We start from the raw sequence: 16,558 nt of genomic DNA on the forward strand, positions 1-16,558 counted from the left end.
GTTTAGCTCAGAGGTGTAAGTGCCTGCTTGGTAGCTTGGTAGACATGAGGTCATGAGTTCAATCCCTGGCACCAAAAAAAAAAAAAGCCAAATGTCTACTATAATTTTTCATAACCCAGAAAAAATAATGAACTATTTTCACTGCTGTTCGTTTGTTTTGATGGTTCTCTCGTGTTCTTTACAAACTTGGTGATCCTTGCATAATCACTTGTGCAAGGAAAAGAGGCTGGCCGGGAGGAGGCTCTCAGAACATGGGTAAGCTTGTGCTATTTTATAATGTGATCAGATTGAGCTATTTATTAGGGGGCCTATCATGTCTGACCTTTAGGTTTTCCTGTTGGCTTAGTTATATTTCCCAGGGAATAAACTTCTGATTTCTCTGGGTGGTCCAAGCTTAGCTGCTGGCATTCTGAAAGTTAAGTGTGACCTGAAAGCTTAATCTCCAGATTTCACTTTGTCTCTTTGTTTTCTAAGTGGCACCTTCAGCCTTCACTGTGCCCGTGTTGCCCACACTAGAGATACTTTTATTCTCCCCAAAGGGCCAATATCCAGTCTGCTACTGGGCGATTCAGGACCAGAAGCCATAGAGTGTAGACAAAAATAGGCAGTTTAGGAGTCTGTTTCCCTTGGTTTGTCTGTTGTCCATGGTTTTATTCTGTTTGGGCTGCTATAATATTATCATACACCCAGTGACTTGAACAAAGACATTTTTCACAATTCTGGGGGTTGAGAGGCCCACAGGAAGGTGCTGGCAGGTCTGGTGTCTGTGGCAGACTCCTTTTCTGGTTTGCCTGTGGCTGTCTTCCTGTTGTGTTCTCACATGGAGGGGAATAGTCAGAAAGAAATCCCTCCTATCTCTTATTTTCGTATTAATCCCATTATGAAGATTCCACTCTCATGACCTAATTAACTTCTAGTTTAGAATGAACAAACTGTATTTTTCCTCTGTTCCCAGGTTAAAATCAGCACAGAGGGCCTCAGTGACCCAAGATTTCTCTCAGTCAGCAATCAGGCAATCGTCCAGCAATACACACCAGCCAAGTTCCCTCTAAATTCACCTGGATTCTGACACTGTCTACCTAGAACTGGCATCAGCAGAAAGCTTGGTCCCAGGACTGCCCTTTTCCACTTTAGATGCCAGGCTCAAGCCTCAGCTTGTTTAACCTTGTTCTGACCAACCAGCAGTAAATTGGTGTTCCTACCACTTCTTGGCTTCTAGTAGTTTGTTCAAGCAGCTTGCAGATAAGCAGCAAGGCCTGTCTACTTCAGGATTCTTTTTTATCATTCTGGGAAGCATCCCTTCTTTCAGGGCATGAAGTATTACCCCTTTAGAATGAGTAGAGTCTTAAATGATGTATTATCAGACAGGGTTAAATCACAGAACATTTTTTTGTGGCTAGCTCCAAGACTAGGGCTGGAGATTAGAGCTTCAGTGACTTGTGTTGGGGAAGAGAAATTGTAGTTTCTGTAGCCTGCCCTGAGGAAGGAGTTACGAGCCAAGAACTACGGACAGGATATCATAAAATTTTGCCATCAAAGACTCAACCTCCAGAAACTTTTGCATTATGTATTAGCCTTTGTCATATTCATTTTGGGAGGATACATTTTAGTCCATAAAGTCAACCTGACATTGGCACTGTCAGTTTCTGATATATTCATTGATACAGATTGGATTTTTCTTCACATTCCCACTGTCAGCTGAGAATTCCTTTTTCCTGGCGTTACTGCAGCCATTATTGTGTGTCCATCTCTTCTCTAGCTTCAGCAAATTTTGTGGCTTTTATACTTTCTCTTGTTCTTTTGACTTTCACTCCTGGAATGAAATGCCTGCAGCTGCAGTCTGTATCCTGTTAATCGGGTTGGAGCCAGATGTCCTCAGTGGGGGCTTTATCTTGCCCTTGAGGCATCTCTTTGTTCTCGGGTCAGCCATGCCCTGGCCAGGCCTCGACCCTGCATGTGTGTTCAGATTCCATCTTCAACAGCTCCCAACATTTCTCTGTTTGAAAATGGAGTTTAGATTGCATCTAGATCATAAGTTTGGGAACTCTACTTCATATATCATCTATGTGGTGGCAGGTAACCATTAATCAAAGGGTTATTCATGTCTGATTAAGGACTTCATACAGAGTTTTCTAATGAAATAATTATGTATATATGTAGTGTATTTTAGTATGTGTAATGACTTTTCCGTGTTGTACAGTAATATGTTGTTGAGCATACAAATGATTTATACAGGTATTAGAAAAATGTTTAAGATCTATGTTATATCATCTATAAATATGCTGGAAAATAATTCATTTAGTTTTAAGTAGTATGAGAGCTATTATAAATTCTTAATAATTTCATAGCAACATTTTTAAAAAGGACCCCAGGATGTGATAATTACAGGCTGCATTATTTTGACAAGACTGTGTAACTGATGTAAGCATTTTATTTCTATTCGTAGAGCAGTAATGGCGGTAAAAATTAAAGTGCTGAAAAGGGATTTGCTAATATACCTGAAAAAAACTGACTCAAATATTGTATGCTAATTTGGTTCTCAAGATCTCCAGCTATATGAATTAGATTAGCCAGATACTCAATTCTTTGTCTTTTATAAATAAAGCTGTGATAAGTGATGTGGAATTTTATTCTTTCAAGGAATGAGTTTCATAATTTAAACTGAAATGTAATGTTTATGCAAATGATGTGTCTTTAAGATCTCACGCTCTTTTTCTAAAATGGAAATATATTTCTGGTCTTGAGGGTTTGTGACAATAATACTAGTCAAAAACAGTTCTAAGCAGGAAAGAAAGCAGTTATCAGTATGAAGGGATATAACAGTAAAAGTATAATTCGCATATTACCTATGTGAATATGTTATTCATGTCTGATTAAAGACTTCATACAAACTTTTCTAATGAAATAACTGCATATATATGTAGTGAATGTAATTTTTCCATGTTATACAGTAATATGTTGTTGATCATACAAATAATTTATATATGTGAATAAGAAATAATTTATAACTTCTTTAATTTATAAATACCTGTCTGAACTGGGCATGTGTCTGACTCTACATCACTTAGGGTAATGTATTTTTCCTTGGTAGGCCATCTACCAATTTATCTTTCATGGATAATACCACCAATCCATCACATAAGACCAAAAATGTATGAACCTCTTACAATGCAGTCTGCAATTATCACATCCTGAGGTGCTTTTTAAAAATGTTGCTATGAAAATTATTAAAGAATTTATAAATTATTTCACATATAAATATCTCTGTGAATAAGATAGGCGTTAATATTGCCCATATAAACAGATTGACGGATTAATTTATTATCTGGGGGAAAAAACAAATAAGGATATGATTAGTAACTACACTGGGACATTAGGCAAAAGTGTGGCCATCTCACAATCAGTGCTGACCCGATTTAAGAACTTAGAGTCCATGGATGGGATTATGAGTAGACATGAAGACAAAGCAGTAGATCCTGCTTCCAAACAAACAATTATATACCACAGAGTGCCAGTCATGCTGTTGAGTGTGGATGTGTAAGTGCCCCTAGAGCACACAGAAGAGTAAATAACCTTGACCTGGGAGGATCATTGAAGGTTTCCATGAAGAGGTAGCATCTGAGACTGCGTGATCAATAGAAGCTAACCAGACAGAAGGGAGGGATGGAAAGTTCTAAGCAGGAAAGAGAGCAGTTACCAGTGCTACGAAGGGATATAAAAATTCAGCATGGACAAAGAAGTCCAGTGGACTGTGACTAGAACCAGGGGTTCAAGTGACAAAATACAAGACTGGAAGGTTTGGCAGAGGTAACATTTTGAGGAGTTTGACTTTACCACAACAGTTTTTAAACAAGTCAGTAAGATGATCAAATGGGATAAGGGCTTTTGCCTCTATCCGCCTGACTCCCATGTACTTGACTGGAACCAGGTCTCTACATTCCTCTAGATTGAACTGGGTGGTGCTTCCCATTCCCTCTGAACAGATCCAGCAGCAGGACTGCATTGTAAGAGGTTCATACATTTTTGGTCTTTTGTGATGGACTAGAGGTATTATCCATGAAAGACAGCTTGGTAGATGGCCTACCAAGGAAAAATACATTACCCTAAGTGATGCAGAAGCCAGGCACATGCACAGTTCAGCCTTAGAAATGACTATCAGGAGGCAGTAGGTACTTCAGGCACATGGCTTGGCTGGGGATGGGAATAAATAGCACAGTAAGAGTATTGCCTCAAACATAGAAAAATAATTTATAAATAATGTAAAATAATGTTGAGCTAAATACTACACATTACCTGGTGCATGAATACAATACTCTTTAAACGTGATTTTAAAATGAGTGAATCAATCTGTATTTGAACATGAAGGGTGAAAATGCCAACTAAACTGACATACATCTGAGCTCTTTAAAAATCTTTTATTAGTGATGATAAGAACAGGTCAACTCTCGGTACTCAGCCTACTCTGCTTGGGCCCCTGGTTCATGTGAAACCTGGGATGCAGAAAGCTCTGGTGAAGCAGACATACTGTGTAAGAATCTAAGAAACTTTCTGGAAGAAATTTTCTTGAAAAATAGTGGGGTTTAAACCAGGCATGGTGGCACATGCCTGTAAACCCAGCACTTGGCAGACTAAGCTCGGAGGACTATTGTGAGTTCAAGGTCAGCCTGAACTGCAGACTGAACTTGTCTCAAAAACACAAACAGAAAACCCCAAATTTCCTCATATTGCATGAATACTGCCTTAGTTCTTCCTGCTTACCTCCAGGGGCCTGAAGGTGTTTAGCATGAAGAAACCTGAGGCTTCTTTAGGACTTTGTGGTGTAACTGTTTCCTGGAATATGTTCCTTTGTCAGCGTTAGCTGTATTTGGGAGTAATCTGCTGAGCTTGAAAGCTAGCCTCACCATTTACAATTTGCATGACTTTCACGAATTAGTCCTTGTATGTCTGATGTTCTATGTCTATGAATTCAACCAACCTAAGAGCAAAGATATTTAATGAACATGGCACATTTTTTATTGAGTCTTTTATTTTGGAGGGGTGTAATTTTTGTAGTTCTTTATATGTCCTAGGTATTAAAATGGCTATCATGCAGAAAAATAATAACAAATGCTGGTGAGACTACAGAGAAAAAGAGACCCATTAGTTCAACCTCTAGTTTATAGAAATCAATATGGAGATTCTTCAAAAATACCCTAAAACTAGAGCTAGAGATTTAGCTCAGTGGCTCAAGCGCTTGCCGGGTAAGTGCAAGGTCGTGAGTTCAATCCTTGGTGGTGGTGGGGGTACCCTAAAACTAGAAATCCCATTTGACTTGGCTGTTCCCCTTCTAGGTTTCTTCCTGAAACAGTTAAAGATATTCCATTACAGGGATACATGCATATCCATGTTTATATCGACACAACTAATAATCGCTGAATCTGTAAAGCAGGCTATATGACCTTCACCAGATGAATGGATAAAACAAATAGGGTATTTATACACAACGGAGTGCTACTTTGTCCTAAAGAAGGATAAATGAGTCATTTGTAGGCAAATGGATGCACCTTGAAAACATGATGTTAAATGAAATAAAGACAAGTTTAATGTAAGCTTAAATGTAACATGGTTTCTCTTACATGAAAAACCTAAAATATAAAGAACCAAATATAAGATAGTTAATGGGAAAATAGGGATACATATTTTCTAAATGGGAAGGGGACCGAGTGATGGAGGAGGCAGAAAGAGGAGGGGAAGGGGATGAAATAAAGAATTAAGATGTGACATTCATATATACCAACTTCCCTCAATGAATGTATTCATTATGTACCGCAAACATATACTAATAAAAGAAAATTACAAATAAAACACTAAAACATAAAAAACTAAACCAGTGCAGACTTTTTTCTTAGTATTCCCTAAGCAATATAGTATACGGTATAACAATTATCTATGAAGCTTTTACATAGTGTTGCTTAAGATATCGTAATAAGATATTGTAATACAGGATAAAAAACCAAAAAGAAAAAAGCCATCCAGGAGTAAAGTATGTGGAAAGATGTAGCAGATCATATGCAGATGCTATGCCATTTTATAGAAGGCCCTGGAGCATCCATGGATTTTGGTATCCAGGGAGGGTGCTGGACCCAATCTTGCATGAACACCTAGGAATGACCGTCCTTTCTTTACACTTTCATGTCCGGTTCCATGAAAAGGGAACAGAGGTGCCCCTGATAAATAACATGCCAAAGTGCAAGTTAGCATTGTGCTAACGCGGGACACTTGTTAAGTTGCCTGTACACCTAATAAAGGTTGTCCTCCTCTCTATTGCCATCGCCGTCGTCTCGCTTTAACAGGATACAGGGAGAGTCCTGCCCTGCCACACACACGACCAGCTGTGCAGGCAGAGGACTAGCATTTCCCAGCGCGTTCTCAGTATGCCCTAACGGCTGCAGCCTTTGGTTTTTATAGTGCTCTGTGGGATTGTCTTTTATCAGATGTCCTGTGAGCTGGAGCAGCTGATGTTGTGGAGTATAGTACTCTTCATTTTTAGAGTGCTTTTGCTTTTAGTTTTATTTTTCTGTTGTTCTTGGGGGTTATAATTGATTATTTTAGCCATTTTGTATATAAGAAAGTAAATTCAGGAATTAGCCAACTGCCTATAATTAGATGGCTGGTAAATGCTAGAGTTAGTATGGAGATTGAGTTTTTTAATCCTTGTTTTGAATTACACATATACGGAGTATATATTTATTGTAGACATTAGAAGACACAGACAATCAAATTTATAATGTTCCCAAGAAGATACTCATGTATTCGTATAACAGTGATTTTATATTGTACAATGTATTTTGATTTATTTCTCGGTTTTCTTTTAAATCTTGTAAACATTGTTTCAAGTCTGTGCCTGGCTCACCATCTTACTATTTGTTTAGTTTGCTTGTTCATTGAAAGACATACATTATTTAACTCATCCCCTCAAATAGTGCTTTTATTGTTTGCTTATTTAGACAGTAGTGTTGCAAAACTGATATGTATACACTTACCTGATTTTTTTTTGTGCGTGTGTGCCAGGCATTGAACTCAGGACCTTGCACTTACTTGCCAGCTGGGCACTTATGCCACTGATCTATATCACCAGCATTACCAAATTATTTCTAGATACAGAATTTTTGGGTTAAAGGTTCTCACATTTTAAGGTCTATGGTACATATGAACAAATTGCCCTTTACCAACTAAACTCCTGCCTGAATGTTCGAGAGGTCCATTCCCTTGCTCCCATTGGGTGGAGCTGTCATCTAATTATTGATTAACTTGGAATTATCATTACTAAGCAGGTTGAACAATATGTGATTATTTCCTTATATTTTTACTTTTATGACCCACCTGTTTATGTTCTTTCCTCACGTTTTCTGTGAGTGATCTATCTTGTTCTTATTCATGTGTAATACTTGATATACTGAGATTATTAGTGAATTCTGTATAAGGCTCTTTTCACAGATCCTTGTAATTATATACATTCCTAGGAATTTGGTGTTTCTATTCTATTTTGTGTGGCTGTTAAGCTATACTTCCTCCATTTGAATAGTGTGGAAAAAATGAAATACATAGCCATTTCTTGAGCCCTGTTAACTTCATCTTACCAAATTTTCCCAGGGGCTGACCGAGCCATTCAACGTGTTCGGTTTCTCTCCCAGCTTTCTGTGTTGAGTACGTTATTGACAAGCGTGCCTCGATATTTTCATCCAGCTGAATGGAAAGAAGATTGTTCTTTTGTTATTTTAAATACCTATTATCTGATATTGTTGGGGTGTAGCAACATAAACTGGTTATCTGTATGTTCTTGCAGTCTTTGCAGAGTCTGTCTTCAAGAAGATATTTAACACTTTGCTCTTGACTTTTTCTGTAGGCTTACAGAAATACTTAGTATATTAGAATACACATATTTGTGTTTTTATGTTAAGAACTTGCTGACTATATCACTTCTAAAATTTTTGTATAATCTACACGTTTCTGTTATGTGTTTCTTTGAAAGTAATAGTTTTGTGGTTTTTTTGAAATTTGGAATTAGAGTAGAATATTTAAGAATACAGATAGTCCTGACCTGCTGAGATGGTTCATATTGTAATTTTTAAAAATATTTAGTATGGCAAGAAAGCAATAAAAATTCAAGTAGAGACCATAGTTTCAATTTTGATATTTTTCCAGACTGGTGGTATTGGTACCGTACTTTCTCATGATGCAGGGCGCATGCAGTGAACCACAGCCCCTGGCCAGCCGTGTGCCCGCAGGAGTAAGCAGTGATTATCCTATAATTGCTAAATTATGACATTTGATAGCTTAGGTGTTTTAAATGGATTTTAAAATTTTTTAGATTCATTTTTGACATGTATTTTCAGTTTATGATGGATTTGAATAACATCTATACATAAGCCAGGTTTTGATTCCTAACACTACCAATTCTTAGACCTGTGACTTTTGGTGAATTCTTTACCCCCAGAGTTTCACCTACAAAGTGAAAATCATATTGGTTTCTGCGTCAAGTTCTGAGAGTCAAATGAGATTCATGTAAGCGTTACTTAATATAGTAAGAGTCCAAAAAAGCATTTGGTTCATAAAAGTAGGAAAATGGTTATTATTTCAAATGTTTTAAATTTAAATTTACAATAGTTTTAAATAGAATGGTGTCAACTCTACATTCTCAAGAAGGATGTCCTGAATATTCAGTTTTTTATATATTAAAGGAGTTGTAAAGTTTTATTAAACTGGGGCAGTTTTGTTCTTTTGACCTAAATTTCTATTCAGGTGGCAAACTGTGCTTTTGATCACACATTGGACTTTTCCTGAAAGTCAAGCCTTGTGAGTTCTTTTTTTAGTTAGAGGAAGAATTTAAGTATTTTCAGTCTTTGAAATGGAAAACACCCTCATTGCTCTCCAGGAATGCAGAGTCTGCATAGGGAGATGTGCCAGTGCGGTCCCACTGGATATGTGTTGTTCTGACTAAAAGCCATCTACTATGATTTAACGGCAACCATATGATGGTGTACTGTTGTTAAAAATTACATGACTTCATGTGATAATCAGAAATCCTAGAATTAAAGATAAATCACTGTACATGAAACATAAATAAAACAGTAACTGGGATCATTGCCTGCTCACCAATTCATTTTATGCCTAAAAGCAACATTTCGTTTCAATATGTATTAATTTGATATAGCATTGGAATCAGCAAGCCCTTGAGTATAAAAAATTATCTAATTATCTAGTCTAGTTTTTCACAGTTAAAACCTATCCACATAATTCATAATAGGTATAAAAGTCTCTGGACTTTTTCCTAGTATACTACTTCTGTGTGTTTTGCATTTACTTTTATTTTCTTAATGTCGGGGTGCAGTTCCCTTTACTAGAAATTGCTGATATCAGGAATAAATAATACTTCAAAAATCATCAGTTGTTGCTAGGAATGTAATACTAAAACATTACTAAGCAAGGGCATAATAACAAGAATAAATTGGTTTCTTATATGTTGGTGAGATTGGGATGCATCCACAGAATTAAGATGGTATATTTTTTAGTAGCAGTGTTTGTAGCAGTAATGTTTGTTGTACTATTTAGTAGTAGTGATTGTTTTAGCAAGTAGTAGCAGTATTTGTTATAGTATTTAGTAATAGTATTTGTTATCTTAACCTTGTTAGCTTTTTTGTTGCTGTTTTCTTTTTATTGAGAAACAAAGATTTTTTTCTTTTTTAAAAGATTTTTACCTATGTAAAATTTATTTTTTCTTACGTTCTAACATGGAATTCACATTTCGAGTCCATTGTACTAAAATTATCCTTTTTCTTAGCTTTATAATTATTACTATAAGCCTGTTTTACTACTTTGTAAATGTTAAACAGTCCCTATTGGAGTTTGTTTTGGGATGGAAGGGATTTCCTTCATCTCAATCACATTGTCAGCCCATAATTATAGAAAACATAATGGTGTGTTCGTCACGGACAGCTGGTGCACATACGTGACCTTCCTCAGCCCTTTCAGCCCTGTCCCCGCTTTCCCCTCCTTGCATCTCTTGGACCTTCTTGCTGTGTTTTGGGTACAAGTTTGTGCTACATGGTGACCGCATTCCTCTCACGGCTGTGCTGCGTGGACACAGCGCTTCACAACCTCGTCCTTTTCACAGTCTCGATCCCTCCTCCTTTGTCTCCCTTTCTTCCGTTTCCACCCCGTGTACTAAACAAATCCGTCTACTTCCCACAGTCTTTTGTTGGCACTTTATTTATGTATTGGGCTTCTCATAGAGGAGAAGCCATGTGGTATTGAGGCTCGTGTGTCTGATTTACTTCGCTTAACATTATGGACTCAAGGTGCACCCATTTTCTGACAGATGATTCAAGTTTATGCTTATGGTGGAGTAGTGCTCCATTCTAAGTACCATATTTTTGTTATCTGTTCATCTGTTGATAGACATTTAAGCTGTTTCCAAGATTTAGCTATTATAAATCATATTGCTATGAACTTGAAAACATACTGGTTATTTTCTTTTTCCTTCCTTTCTGACTATCATGGTTTTAGTAAGATTGCAAAGATTAGTACTTGTTAACTACATTAGCAAAAGGTAAAACAAAAGTAAAAATTCACCTCTGCATCTGTCAGCTGAACAAATCGCTATGTAATTCATATCTGTATTTATAGTAAGAAAAGAGCATACATTGGTGTTTCCTGAGACCCTGTGACATATCACCCCTTTGTAAATGCTAATTTCTTTATGAAAGGAAAGCTTGATGTTTAGGTTTTAGAGCTTTTCCTACATCTTTTCATTTTCCGTGGCTTTAGGTCAGAATAGTGATCGTCCTTGAGGGCTGTGTTCTGCCCTGATGTAGTCTGGTGCTCTTCCTTGCCTTGTTATGATACAGAGGAAAATCCTTGCCTCCCTGCTAAATTCGCTGAGCTGAGAAGCTGACTGAATCGTGCTGAGAACTTTAGCACATGCTTCTTAACTACTTGGTATTTGTTGTCTTTAGAGTATAGTGATGTTAGTTCACATGCTCGGCTCACCAAAGTAGTACTTACATCTGTTCAGTAGTTGGCCAAAAGCTCTTGAGGACATGCCCAAGGGCCTTACATGAAAACAGAGCTCAGAGGAGCCCACTAGAGCTGGGTGAAGGGCAGAATCTTTGTCCTGCTAGTGGATTCAGAAAGTTGCACATGGCCTTAGTTCAGAGACCTGCAAGCTGCTCATGTGCAGTTCACAGAAAAAGAGCCCCCGTCTGTGCTCCTGCCCACTGAGCCATCCCTTCAGGGTTTGTCCTCAGTAGCTGCATCTCTGATGGGGCAGGAGCAGCCCTGAGAGCCGAAGCCCTGGGGAGAAGCTCCAGGCTTTGTGCGGGTCTCCTCCTTGGGTCCTAACGTTCCACCACACTGGCCCAGCTTTGAGCCCCTTTGTGAATTCCAGAAGGAGAAAGACAGGAGGTTGGCCGGGAGCTCCTGGAGCTCCTGAGAAGGGTGAAGAGCTCTGGTCAGGATTTGCATTTGTGGCCTGGAGGCCAGTAGTGGGAGGGCAGGTCTGGCTGGAGCTTTTGGGTACCTGTACTGGACACTGTACTCACTGTCATGGGAACTTTTTATAAAAGTCATATTTGCTCACAAATTTAATTTTAGTTGAATATGCAAATATTTATGTATTTAGTAAATAATAGGTATAAAATAGTAAAGGATAAATAACAAGGAAACATTATCCATGGTGATACATCCTTGTCTTATTTTTGACTCTTCCTAAAAATGATGACCATTTCACTAAACTTGGTAGGTAACAGATTATCATTAGATGATTTTCAAGAAAAACTATTTTAGTAGTTGGTCTCCAAACAATAATTGACTCTGGAAGGGACTTTAATTCATTTTGTAACTTCTGGTCATTCTGTTTAAAATGCCTGAAAAATATCATGTTAGATGTGGCCTTTAGTTATGAATTACTTTAATTTTTAGATTTCTTATTCTCCAGTCACTTGATCATTGGAAGCATTCTGAAAACATTGGACTTTCTGAAAGATTAAAAATTTTCACATGCCTGTAATGGAAAGGTTTGCGGTTTTAATGTTCAGGTGTCTGTTGTAGTTAGTGTCAGTGCTAGATCAGCCTGGAGTTTATAACCCAGATTCTGAAAAGAAAACTGTAGCAACAACGGGTTGCTAAGCAAGTCTCTTAGCTAATTAAACAATGTGGATAGAATTATTCTGGCCACCTATGCTGCTCTGTCATAGTGACCAATTAAAAATGACTCTCACATTTAAGTTTGTCAAAATTTACATTAGAAATAAGTGATATTCCACTTTCAATAATTTTAAAAAGAACTAAGATAAAATTATACCAAAAATGATTGAAACAACCTAGTATTCAATGACAGTGGAATTATAACAAAGTTATGATATATTACATGAACTATTGTACAATCACACCAATTAAAAATTTGTATACAATGTAGCAAATGCTCCTTTTTATTCAGATTACCACCTACAGCTCCTTTTAATACAAGTCAGCAGAAATAGGCGCAATTTAGCGTATTTTTTTCGTAAGCATTTCACACTGTTATCATTTTTGAAAATAAAAAACTCAGAAGGGACCTTGTTTAACTTACCCAGATTGTAATTAACTTTATTACTTGGAAGTGTTAGCATATAAGAGCCACACCCTCTGGTGAGAGTGGTCAGGTGTAGTCGTGGGTCAGGTCCCAGACTGCCCAGATTTCTTCTTTTTGTTTAGTTATAAGGCAGGCGTTGGGAGCAGGGTGAAATGAGTGAGTTATGATCAGCCAAGGAGCAGTTTCAAACGTGAGGAGACGTCCTGCTGTATACTTCAGTTATGCTAATCCTGAACTCTGAAAGAATCCAGTTTCTATGTCCTGCTAATTGTCATCTATGTTTTTTTCATCTAGTTTTCAGAAATCTGTTTTAAATAAAAAATCATCTTTCTGTAGACAATTAGCCAAGAGGTACTTGATTGTAACTTGATTTTACTAATAATGTTTGGAAAGAAAATAAAATCTCTATTGTGATTTAGATCATTATAGTTTCATCATATTTTTATTTTTCCCTTTGGCCATCACATGTTTTATTTTTTGTTTTAATTTAATTAGCTATTGTTGACTCTTAAATACACTTTACTTCTGAGTCCTGATTCTCCAACAATATGGAAAAACTGGAATTTTAAAGATACTTAGAATCACTGCATATTAAAACAGCATAGTATTAGAACGTTTCATGTCAACAACAAATGCTCCATTATGCCTCTTCTAAAACTTCAGCATCATAAAGACCCGAATTTGTGTATTTTTCTTCTTGTGTTTTGCTGAATATGTTCCTTTGTCTTATCTTTCTTTAATCAGCTGGCATGTTTGCTGATCCCTCTGTAAACTTCTGAGACCCAGTGCCTGAAGACCCCAGCTGGAGAATGCCATCTGAACGTTGCCTCAGGTATGCTCAGGGGGATGATTTCTTTGCTTGGCATGTTTCAGTGAGCCTTGAGCTAGTACCCTGCACACTTCAGGATCAAGTGTAGAGTAGAGGAAGAATGCATATTTGAAGGAATAAATAAACAAATTAGAGCTTTTGTGATTTTGTTGTGGCGACACAAAGAATAACTGCTAAAATATAGTTCTTGGTCAAATCTAGAGAAGTTTCATGATACAACTTTTTTTATGCTTATTTGAGATGCTTATCTGTCTTTAACAAAAGATATATACATATATACATATATATGGTATAGGATTAAAAGAGGAATCAGAAAACTACACATATAGAAATATTGCTTCCTTTAAAGAAATGATGTGGACAGTAAGTGCTTATTCTCAGAATTTCGGTAGCATTTTCTTTCAGTGGTTCACTCATTTAATAAATACTTATTGAGCCAAGTACTCCACTTGATGCAAAAAGATCCAGCTTTTAATAAACAGCTCAAGCTCTCCCTTCGTAGAGTAGGTATTCTTTAGGAGAAATAGACAAAACAATCCACTCCTGCCCTACTGCCATCTGTCCTCCTCAGCATAATCATCTCGGGGATGACCTTCCCTGCCCGCCTTAACCCAGGCCCGCCCTTCCCCACCCCCAGATCTTCTCCATCCCACTTGGAACTCTCGCAACATGACTGTGCTCTTCTGTGTCATCTTTCTCAGTCCAGCGTCACTGGGCCCCATCTTCCCCTGAGGACCGCTTCTCCTGTAGCTCTCTCATGTGGTATCTGTGGATTTCAGGGACAAGCATCTCTACCTATGCCTGTTGGGTTGTCATCCTCCTGGGACATAACATTTTTCATAGGTCATTGCTTCTTAGGTTATTTGAGAAAGCTGCAGCAAGACATGCTCTTCCAAAGGTAGATGTCTAGCCCAGATGTCCTGCATGAATGGACTTTATTCTCTGCCGCTCAGTATTTCCTGGGCCAGGCAGCCTCTCCTTGTCCTCGGGCCTCTGGCCATTAACCTTCTGCAGCCACTGTGTCAGGGTCGTGCCCCGTTCTGCCCCAGGGCCGGAGTGTTCACTGTGCTCCTGCGTGAGAAGCTCCTCTCCTCTTTACCAGGGTAACTTGCACTGTCCGTTAGCTGTATCCCAAGTGTAACTTCTGTAGGGAGGCCGGATTACTTGACTATTGTGTAGCTATTCTGCTAAACTGAGTGTTCCATAAGGGCCAAGAGCACATCTGCTTTACACAGTTTTTTCCCAGTACTGTCCTAGCATAATAAGACTGATAATTATTTGTTGGGTGAATAAATGAGAGAAAGAAGGCTATAAAATTATTCATTTGTAATTATGTTATTTTCTGCATAGTCATTATTTCTGAATGATCCTTTTTGCTTATTATTATTGCCATTACTATTGTTAGCATTCTATTTGAAGACTTTATAAAATGTAAAGTGTTGTATAAAATAGAATTAAGTCCCATTATAGGATCTTTTAACAGCCTTTCCACTTAAATACAATTTTAAAGATATATTTACATGAATTTAATTTGCATAATATATTTGACTATGTTATTGAGATGATTGGGGCACTTGGTAATCAATAGGCTGAATTAAGATAATCAGACATGATTATATTACCATTTAGAATTTTTGCCCATTCTTTTTCTTTCTTGTATAATCTGTTTAAGAAATGAGGCTCAATAACTGAGGCTTTTTGTGCTACTTGATATGGAGGAATGTAATACTTTATTGGTATCCTTACTTAGAAGTACTTGTATATTTTTTAAGTATTAGGTAAATACACAAATTCATTTAAGTTTTAAAATTTGAAATGTAGGTATTTAGCACCATATTGTCATTTTGGAATTTACATCCTAAAAACTGAACTCAGTCAAATTTGATTCTGTAAATTGAGACCTTATGGGATTTCTATGGTCAAAAATGTTAACTCTGTGAACTTAAAGTAGCAATTTGCAGGGAAGCAGCGGCCCCCTCTCAGTATGGGGGGTACAATGCCATGAGCATCATGTTCTGCATCTGATTTATTAGTTTGTTCCGTCAGCTCCAGAATGAAAGTTAGAGGCTCAAAGTCATGAATACTCCTATTCCCCAAGACCTTGCTTATTAATCTCCCCATTGCTGGACACTGACATGCAGCTTATCAAGTGGTTACTCCCTGGCATTCCTAAAAAGCAATCTGCTGCTTGGGGACTCTGGGGCTTCCCATGGATGGACCAGGGTTTAGGCTTGGCCCCGTGAGGGTCAGAAATAGCAGCAGTCCATGATTGGGGTCACCTGAAGCCCTCCCATACAGGGTTCGAATGAAAAGAAATAAAAAGATATATATTTGCCTGGGAAGTTGTAGACTTTCCAGTAGAAGCAGAATTGGAAGCATCCGTAATTTAAAGCAGCCATATTAAAAAAAAGAAAAATTAATTTTAACAGTGTGTTTTATATAACCTAAAGCCCCCCAGATAGCTTGTTTAAACCTGTAATCAATATAAAAATGCTAATGCAGTATTTTGCATTCTCTTTTCCCTAGAGTCTTTGCTGCCAGTGTGCGTTTTACCCCCATGGCACATCTCAGTTTGGAGTGCTCGGTGTTTGATGTGCTTACAGGCCACACATCATTACAGCTTCTGTATTGGCCAGTGTAACTTTGGACACCCTCATTTAAAAAGGTTGCTCTGGGGAAGGCAACATGCCTTCTGCATTGCCTGTGAATTTTGAGATGACAACATTTTTTCATACTTATATTTTCCAAATAATTTAGGAAGTTTTAAAGTAGTTTTTTTTTTGTTTCCCAAGTAGTGATGGGAATTCTTCTAAATTGGGAGATATTACTTGCTAATTTGATGTATGTTACAGATGCCACAGGAGCTGATCACTAGTATGTATCTCCCTTTTCTTTAGCTAACCTAGCTACCCTGAGATCTCTGATTCTTTTCTTCCTGGTTGATGGTTATTGCTCAGTAGAGTGGGTGCGTAACCTCCCAGCTGTGGGCCATGGCCCGTGTGCCTTCACTTTCAGAGGGCTGAAGTCTTCGGCAGATTTATATCTGAGTGTTCAATGAGAAGTTGCTTTTAATTTTAGAATACAATAATGACTCACTGATTAATAGGCCTCTATTTCTT

The 16,558-nt window shown here is 37.7% G+C and overlaps 1 protein-coding gene across 13 annotated transcripts in view; it reads left to right on the forward strand.

Annotated features, from left to right (window-relative positions):
- Nucleotides 1-16,558, forward strand: part of Klhl32 (kelch like family member 32) — a 187,634-nt gene that overhangs the window by 28,072 nt on the left and 143,004 nt on the right. For all 13 annotated transcript variants that reach the window (XR_010042025.1, XR_010042026.1, XM_063233277.1 and 10 more), the window contains exon 2: nucleotides 13,355-13,442. Coding sequence is in view for 11 of the 13 variants with exons in the window: in XM_063233277.1 (XP_063089347.1) it covers nucleotides 13,420-13,442 (23 nt within the window). In the remaining 2 variants the exon portion in view is untranslated. The remainder of the gene's footprint in view (nucleotides 1-13,354; nucleotides 13,443-16,558) is intronic.

Source organism: Cavia porcellus, unplaced genomic scaffold, assembly GCF_034190915.1.
Source record: "Cavia porcellus strain 051 isolate PalLab524CR breed Dunkin Hartley unplaced genomic scaffold, mCavPor4.1 scaffold_22, whole genome shotgun sequence".
Classification (NCBI taxonomy): Eukaryota; Metazoa; Chordata; class Mammalia; order Rodentia; family Caviidae; genus Cavia; species Cavia porcellus.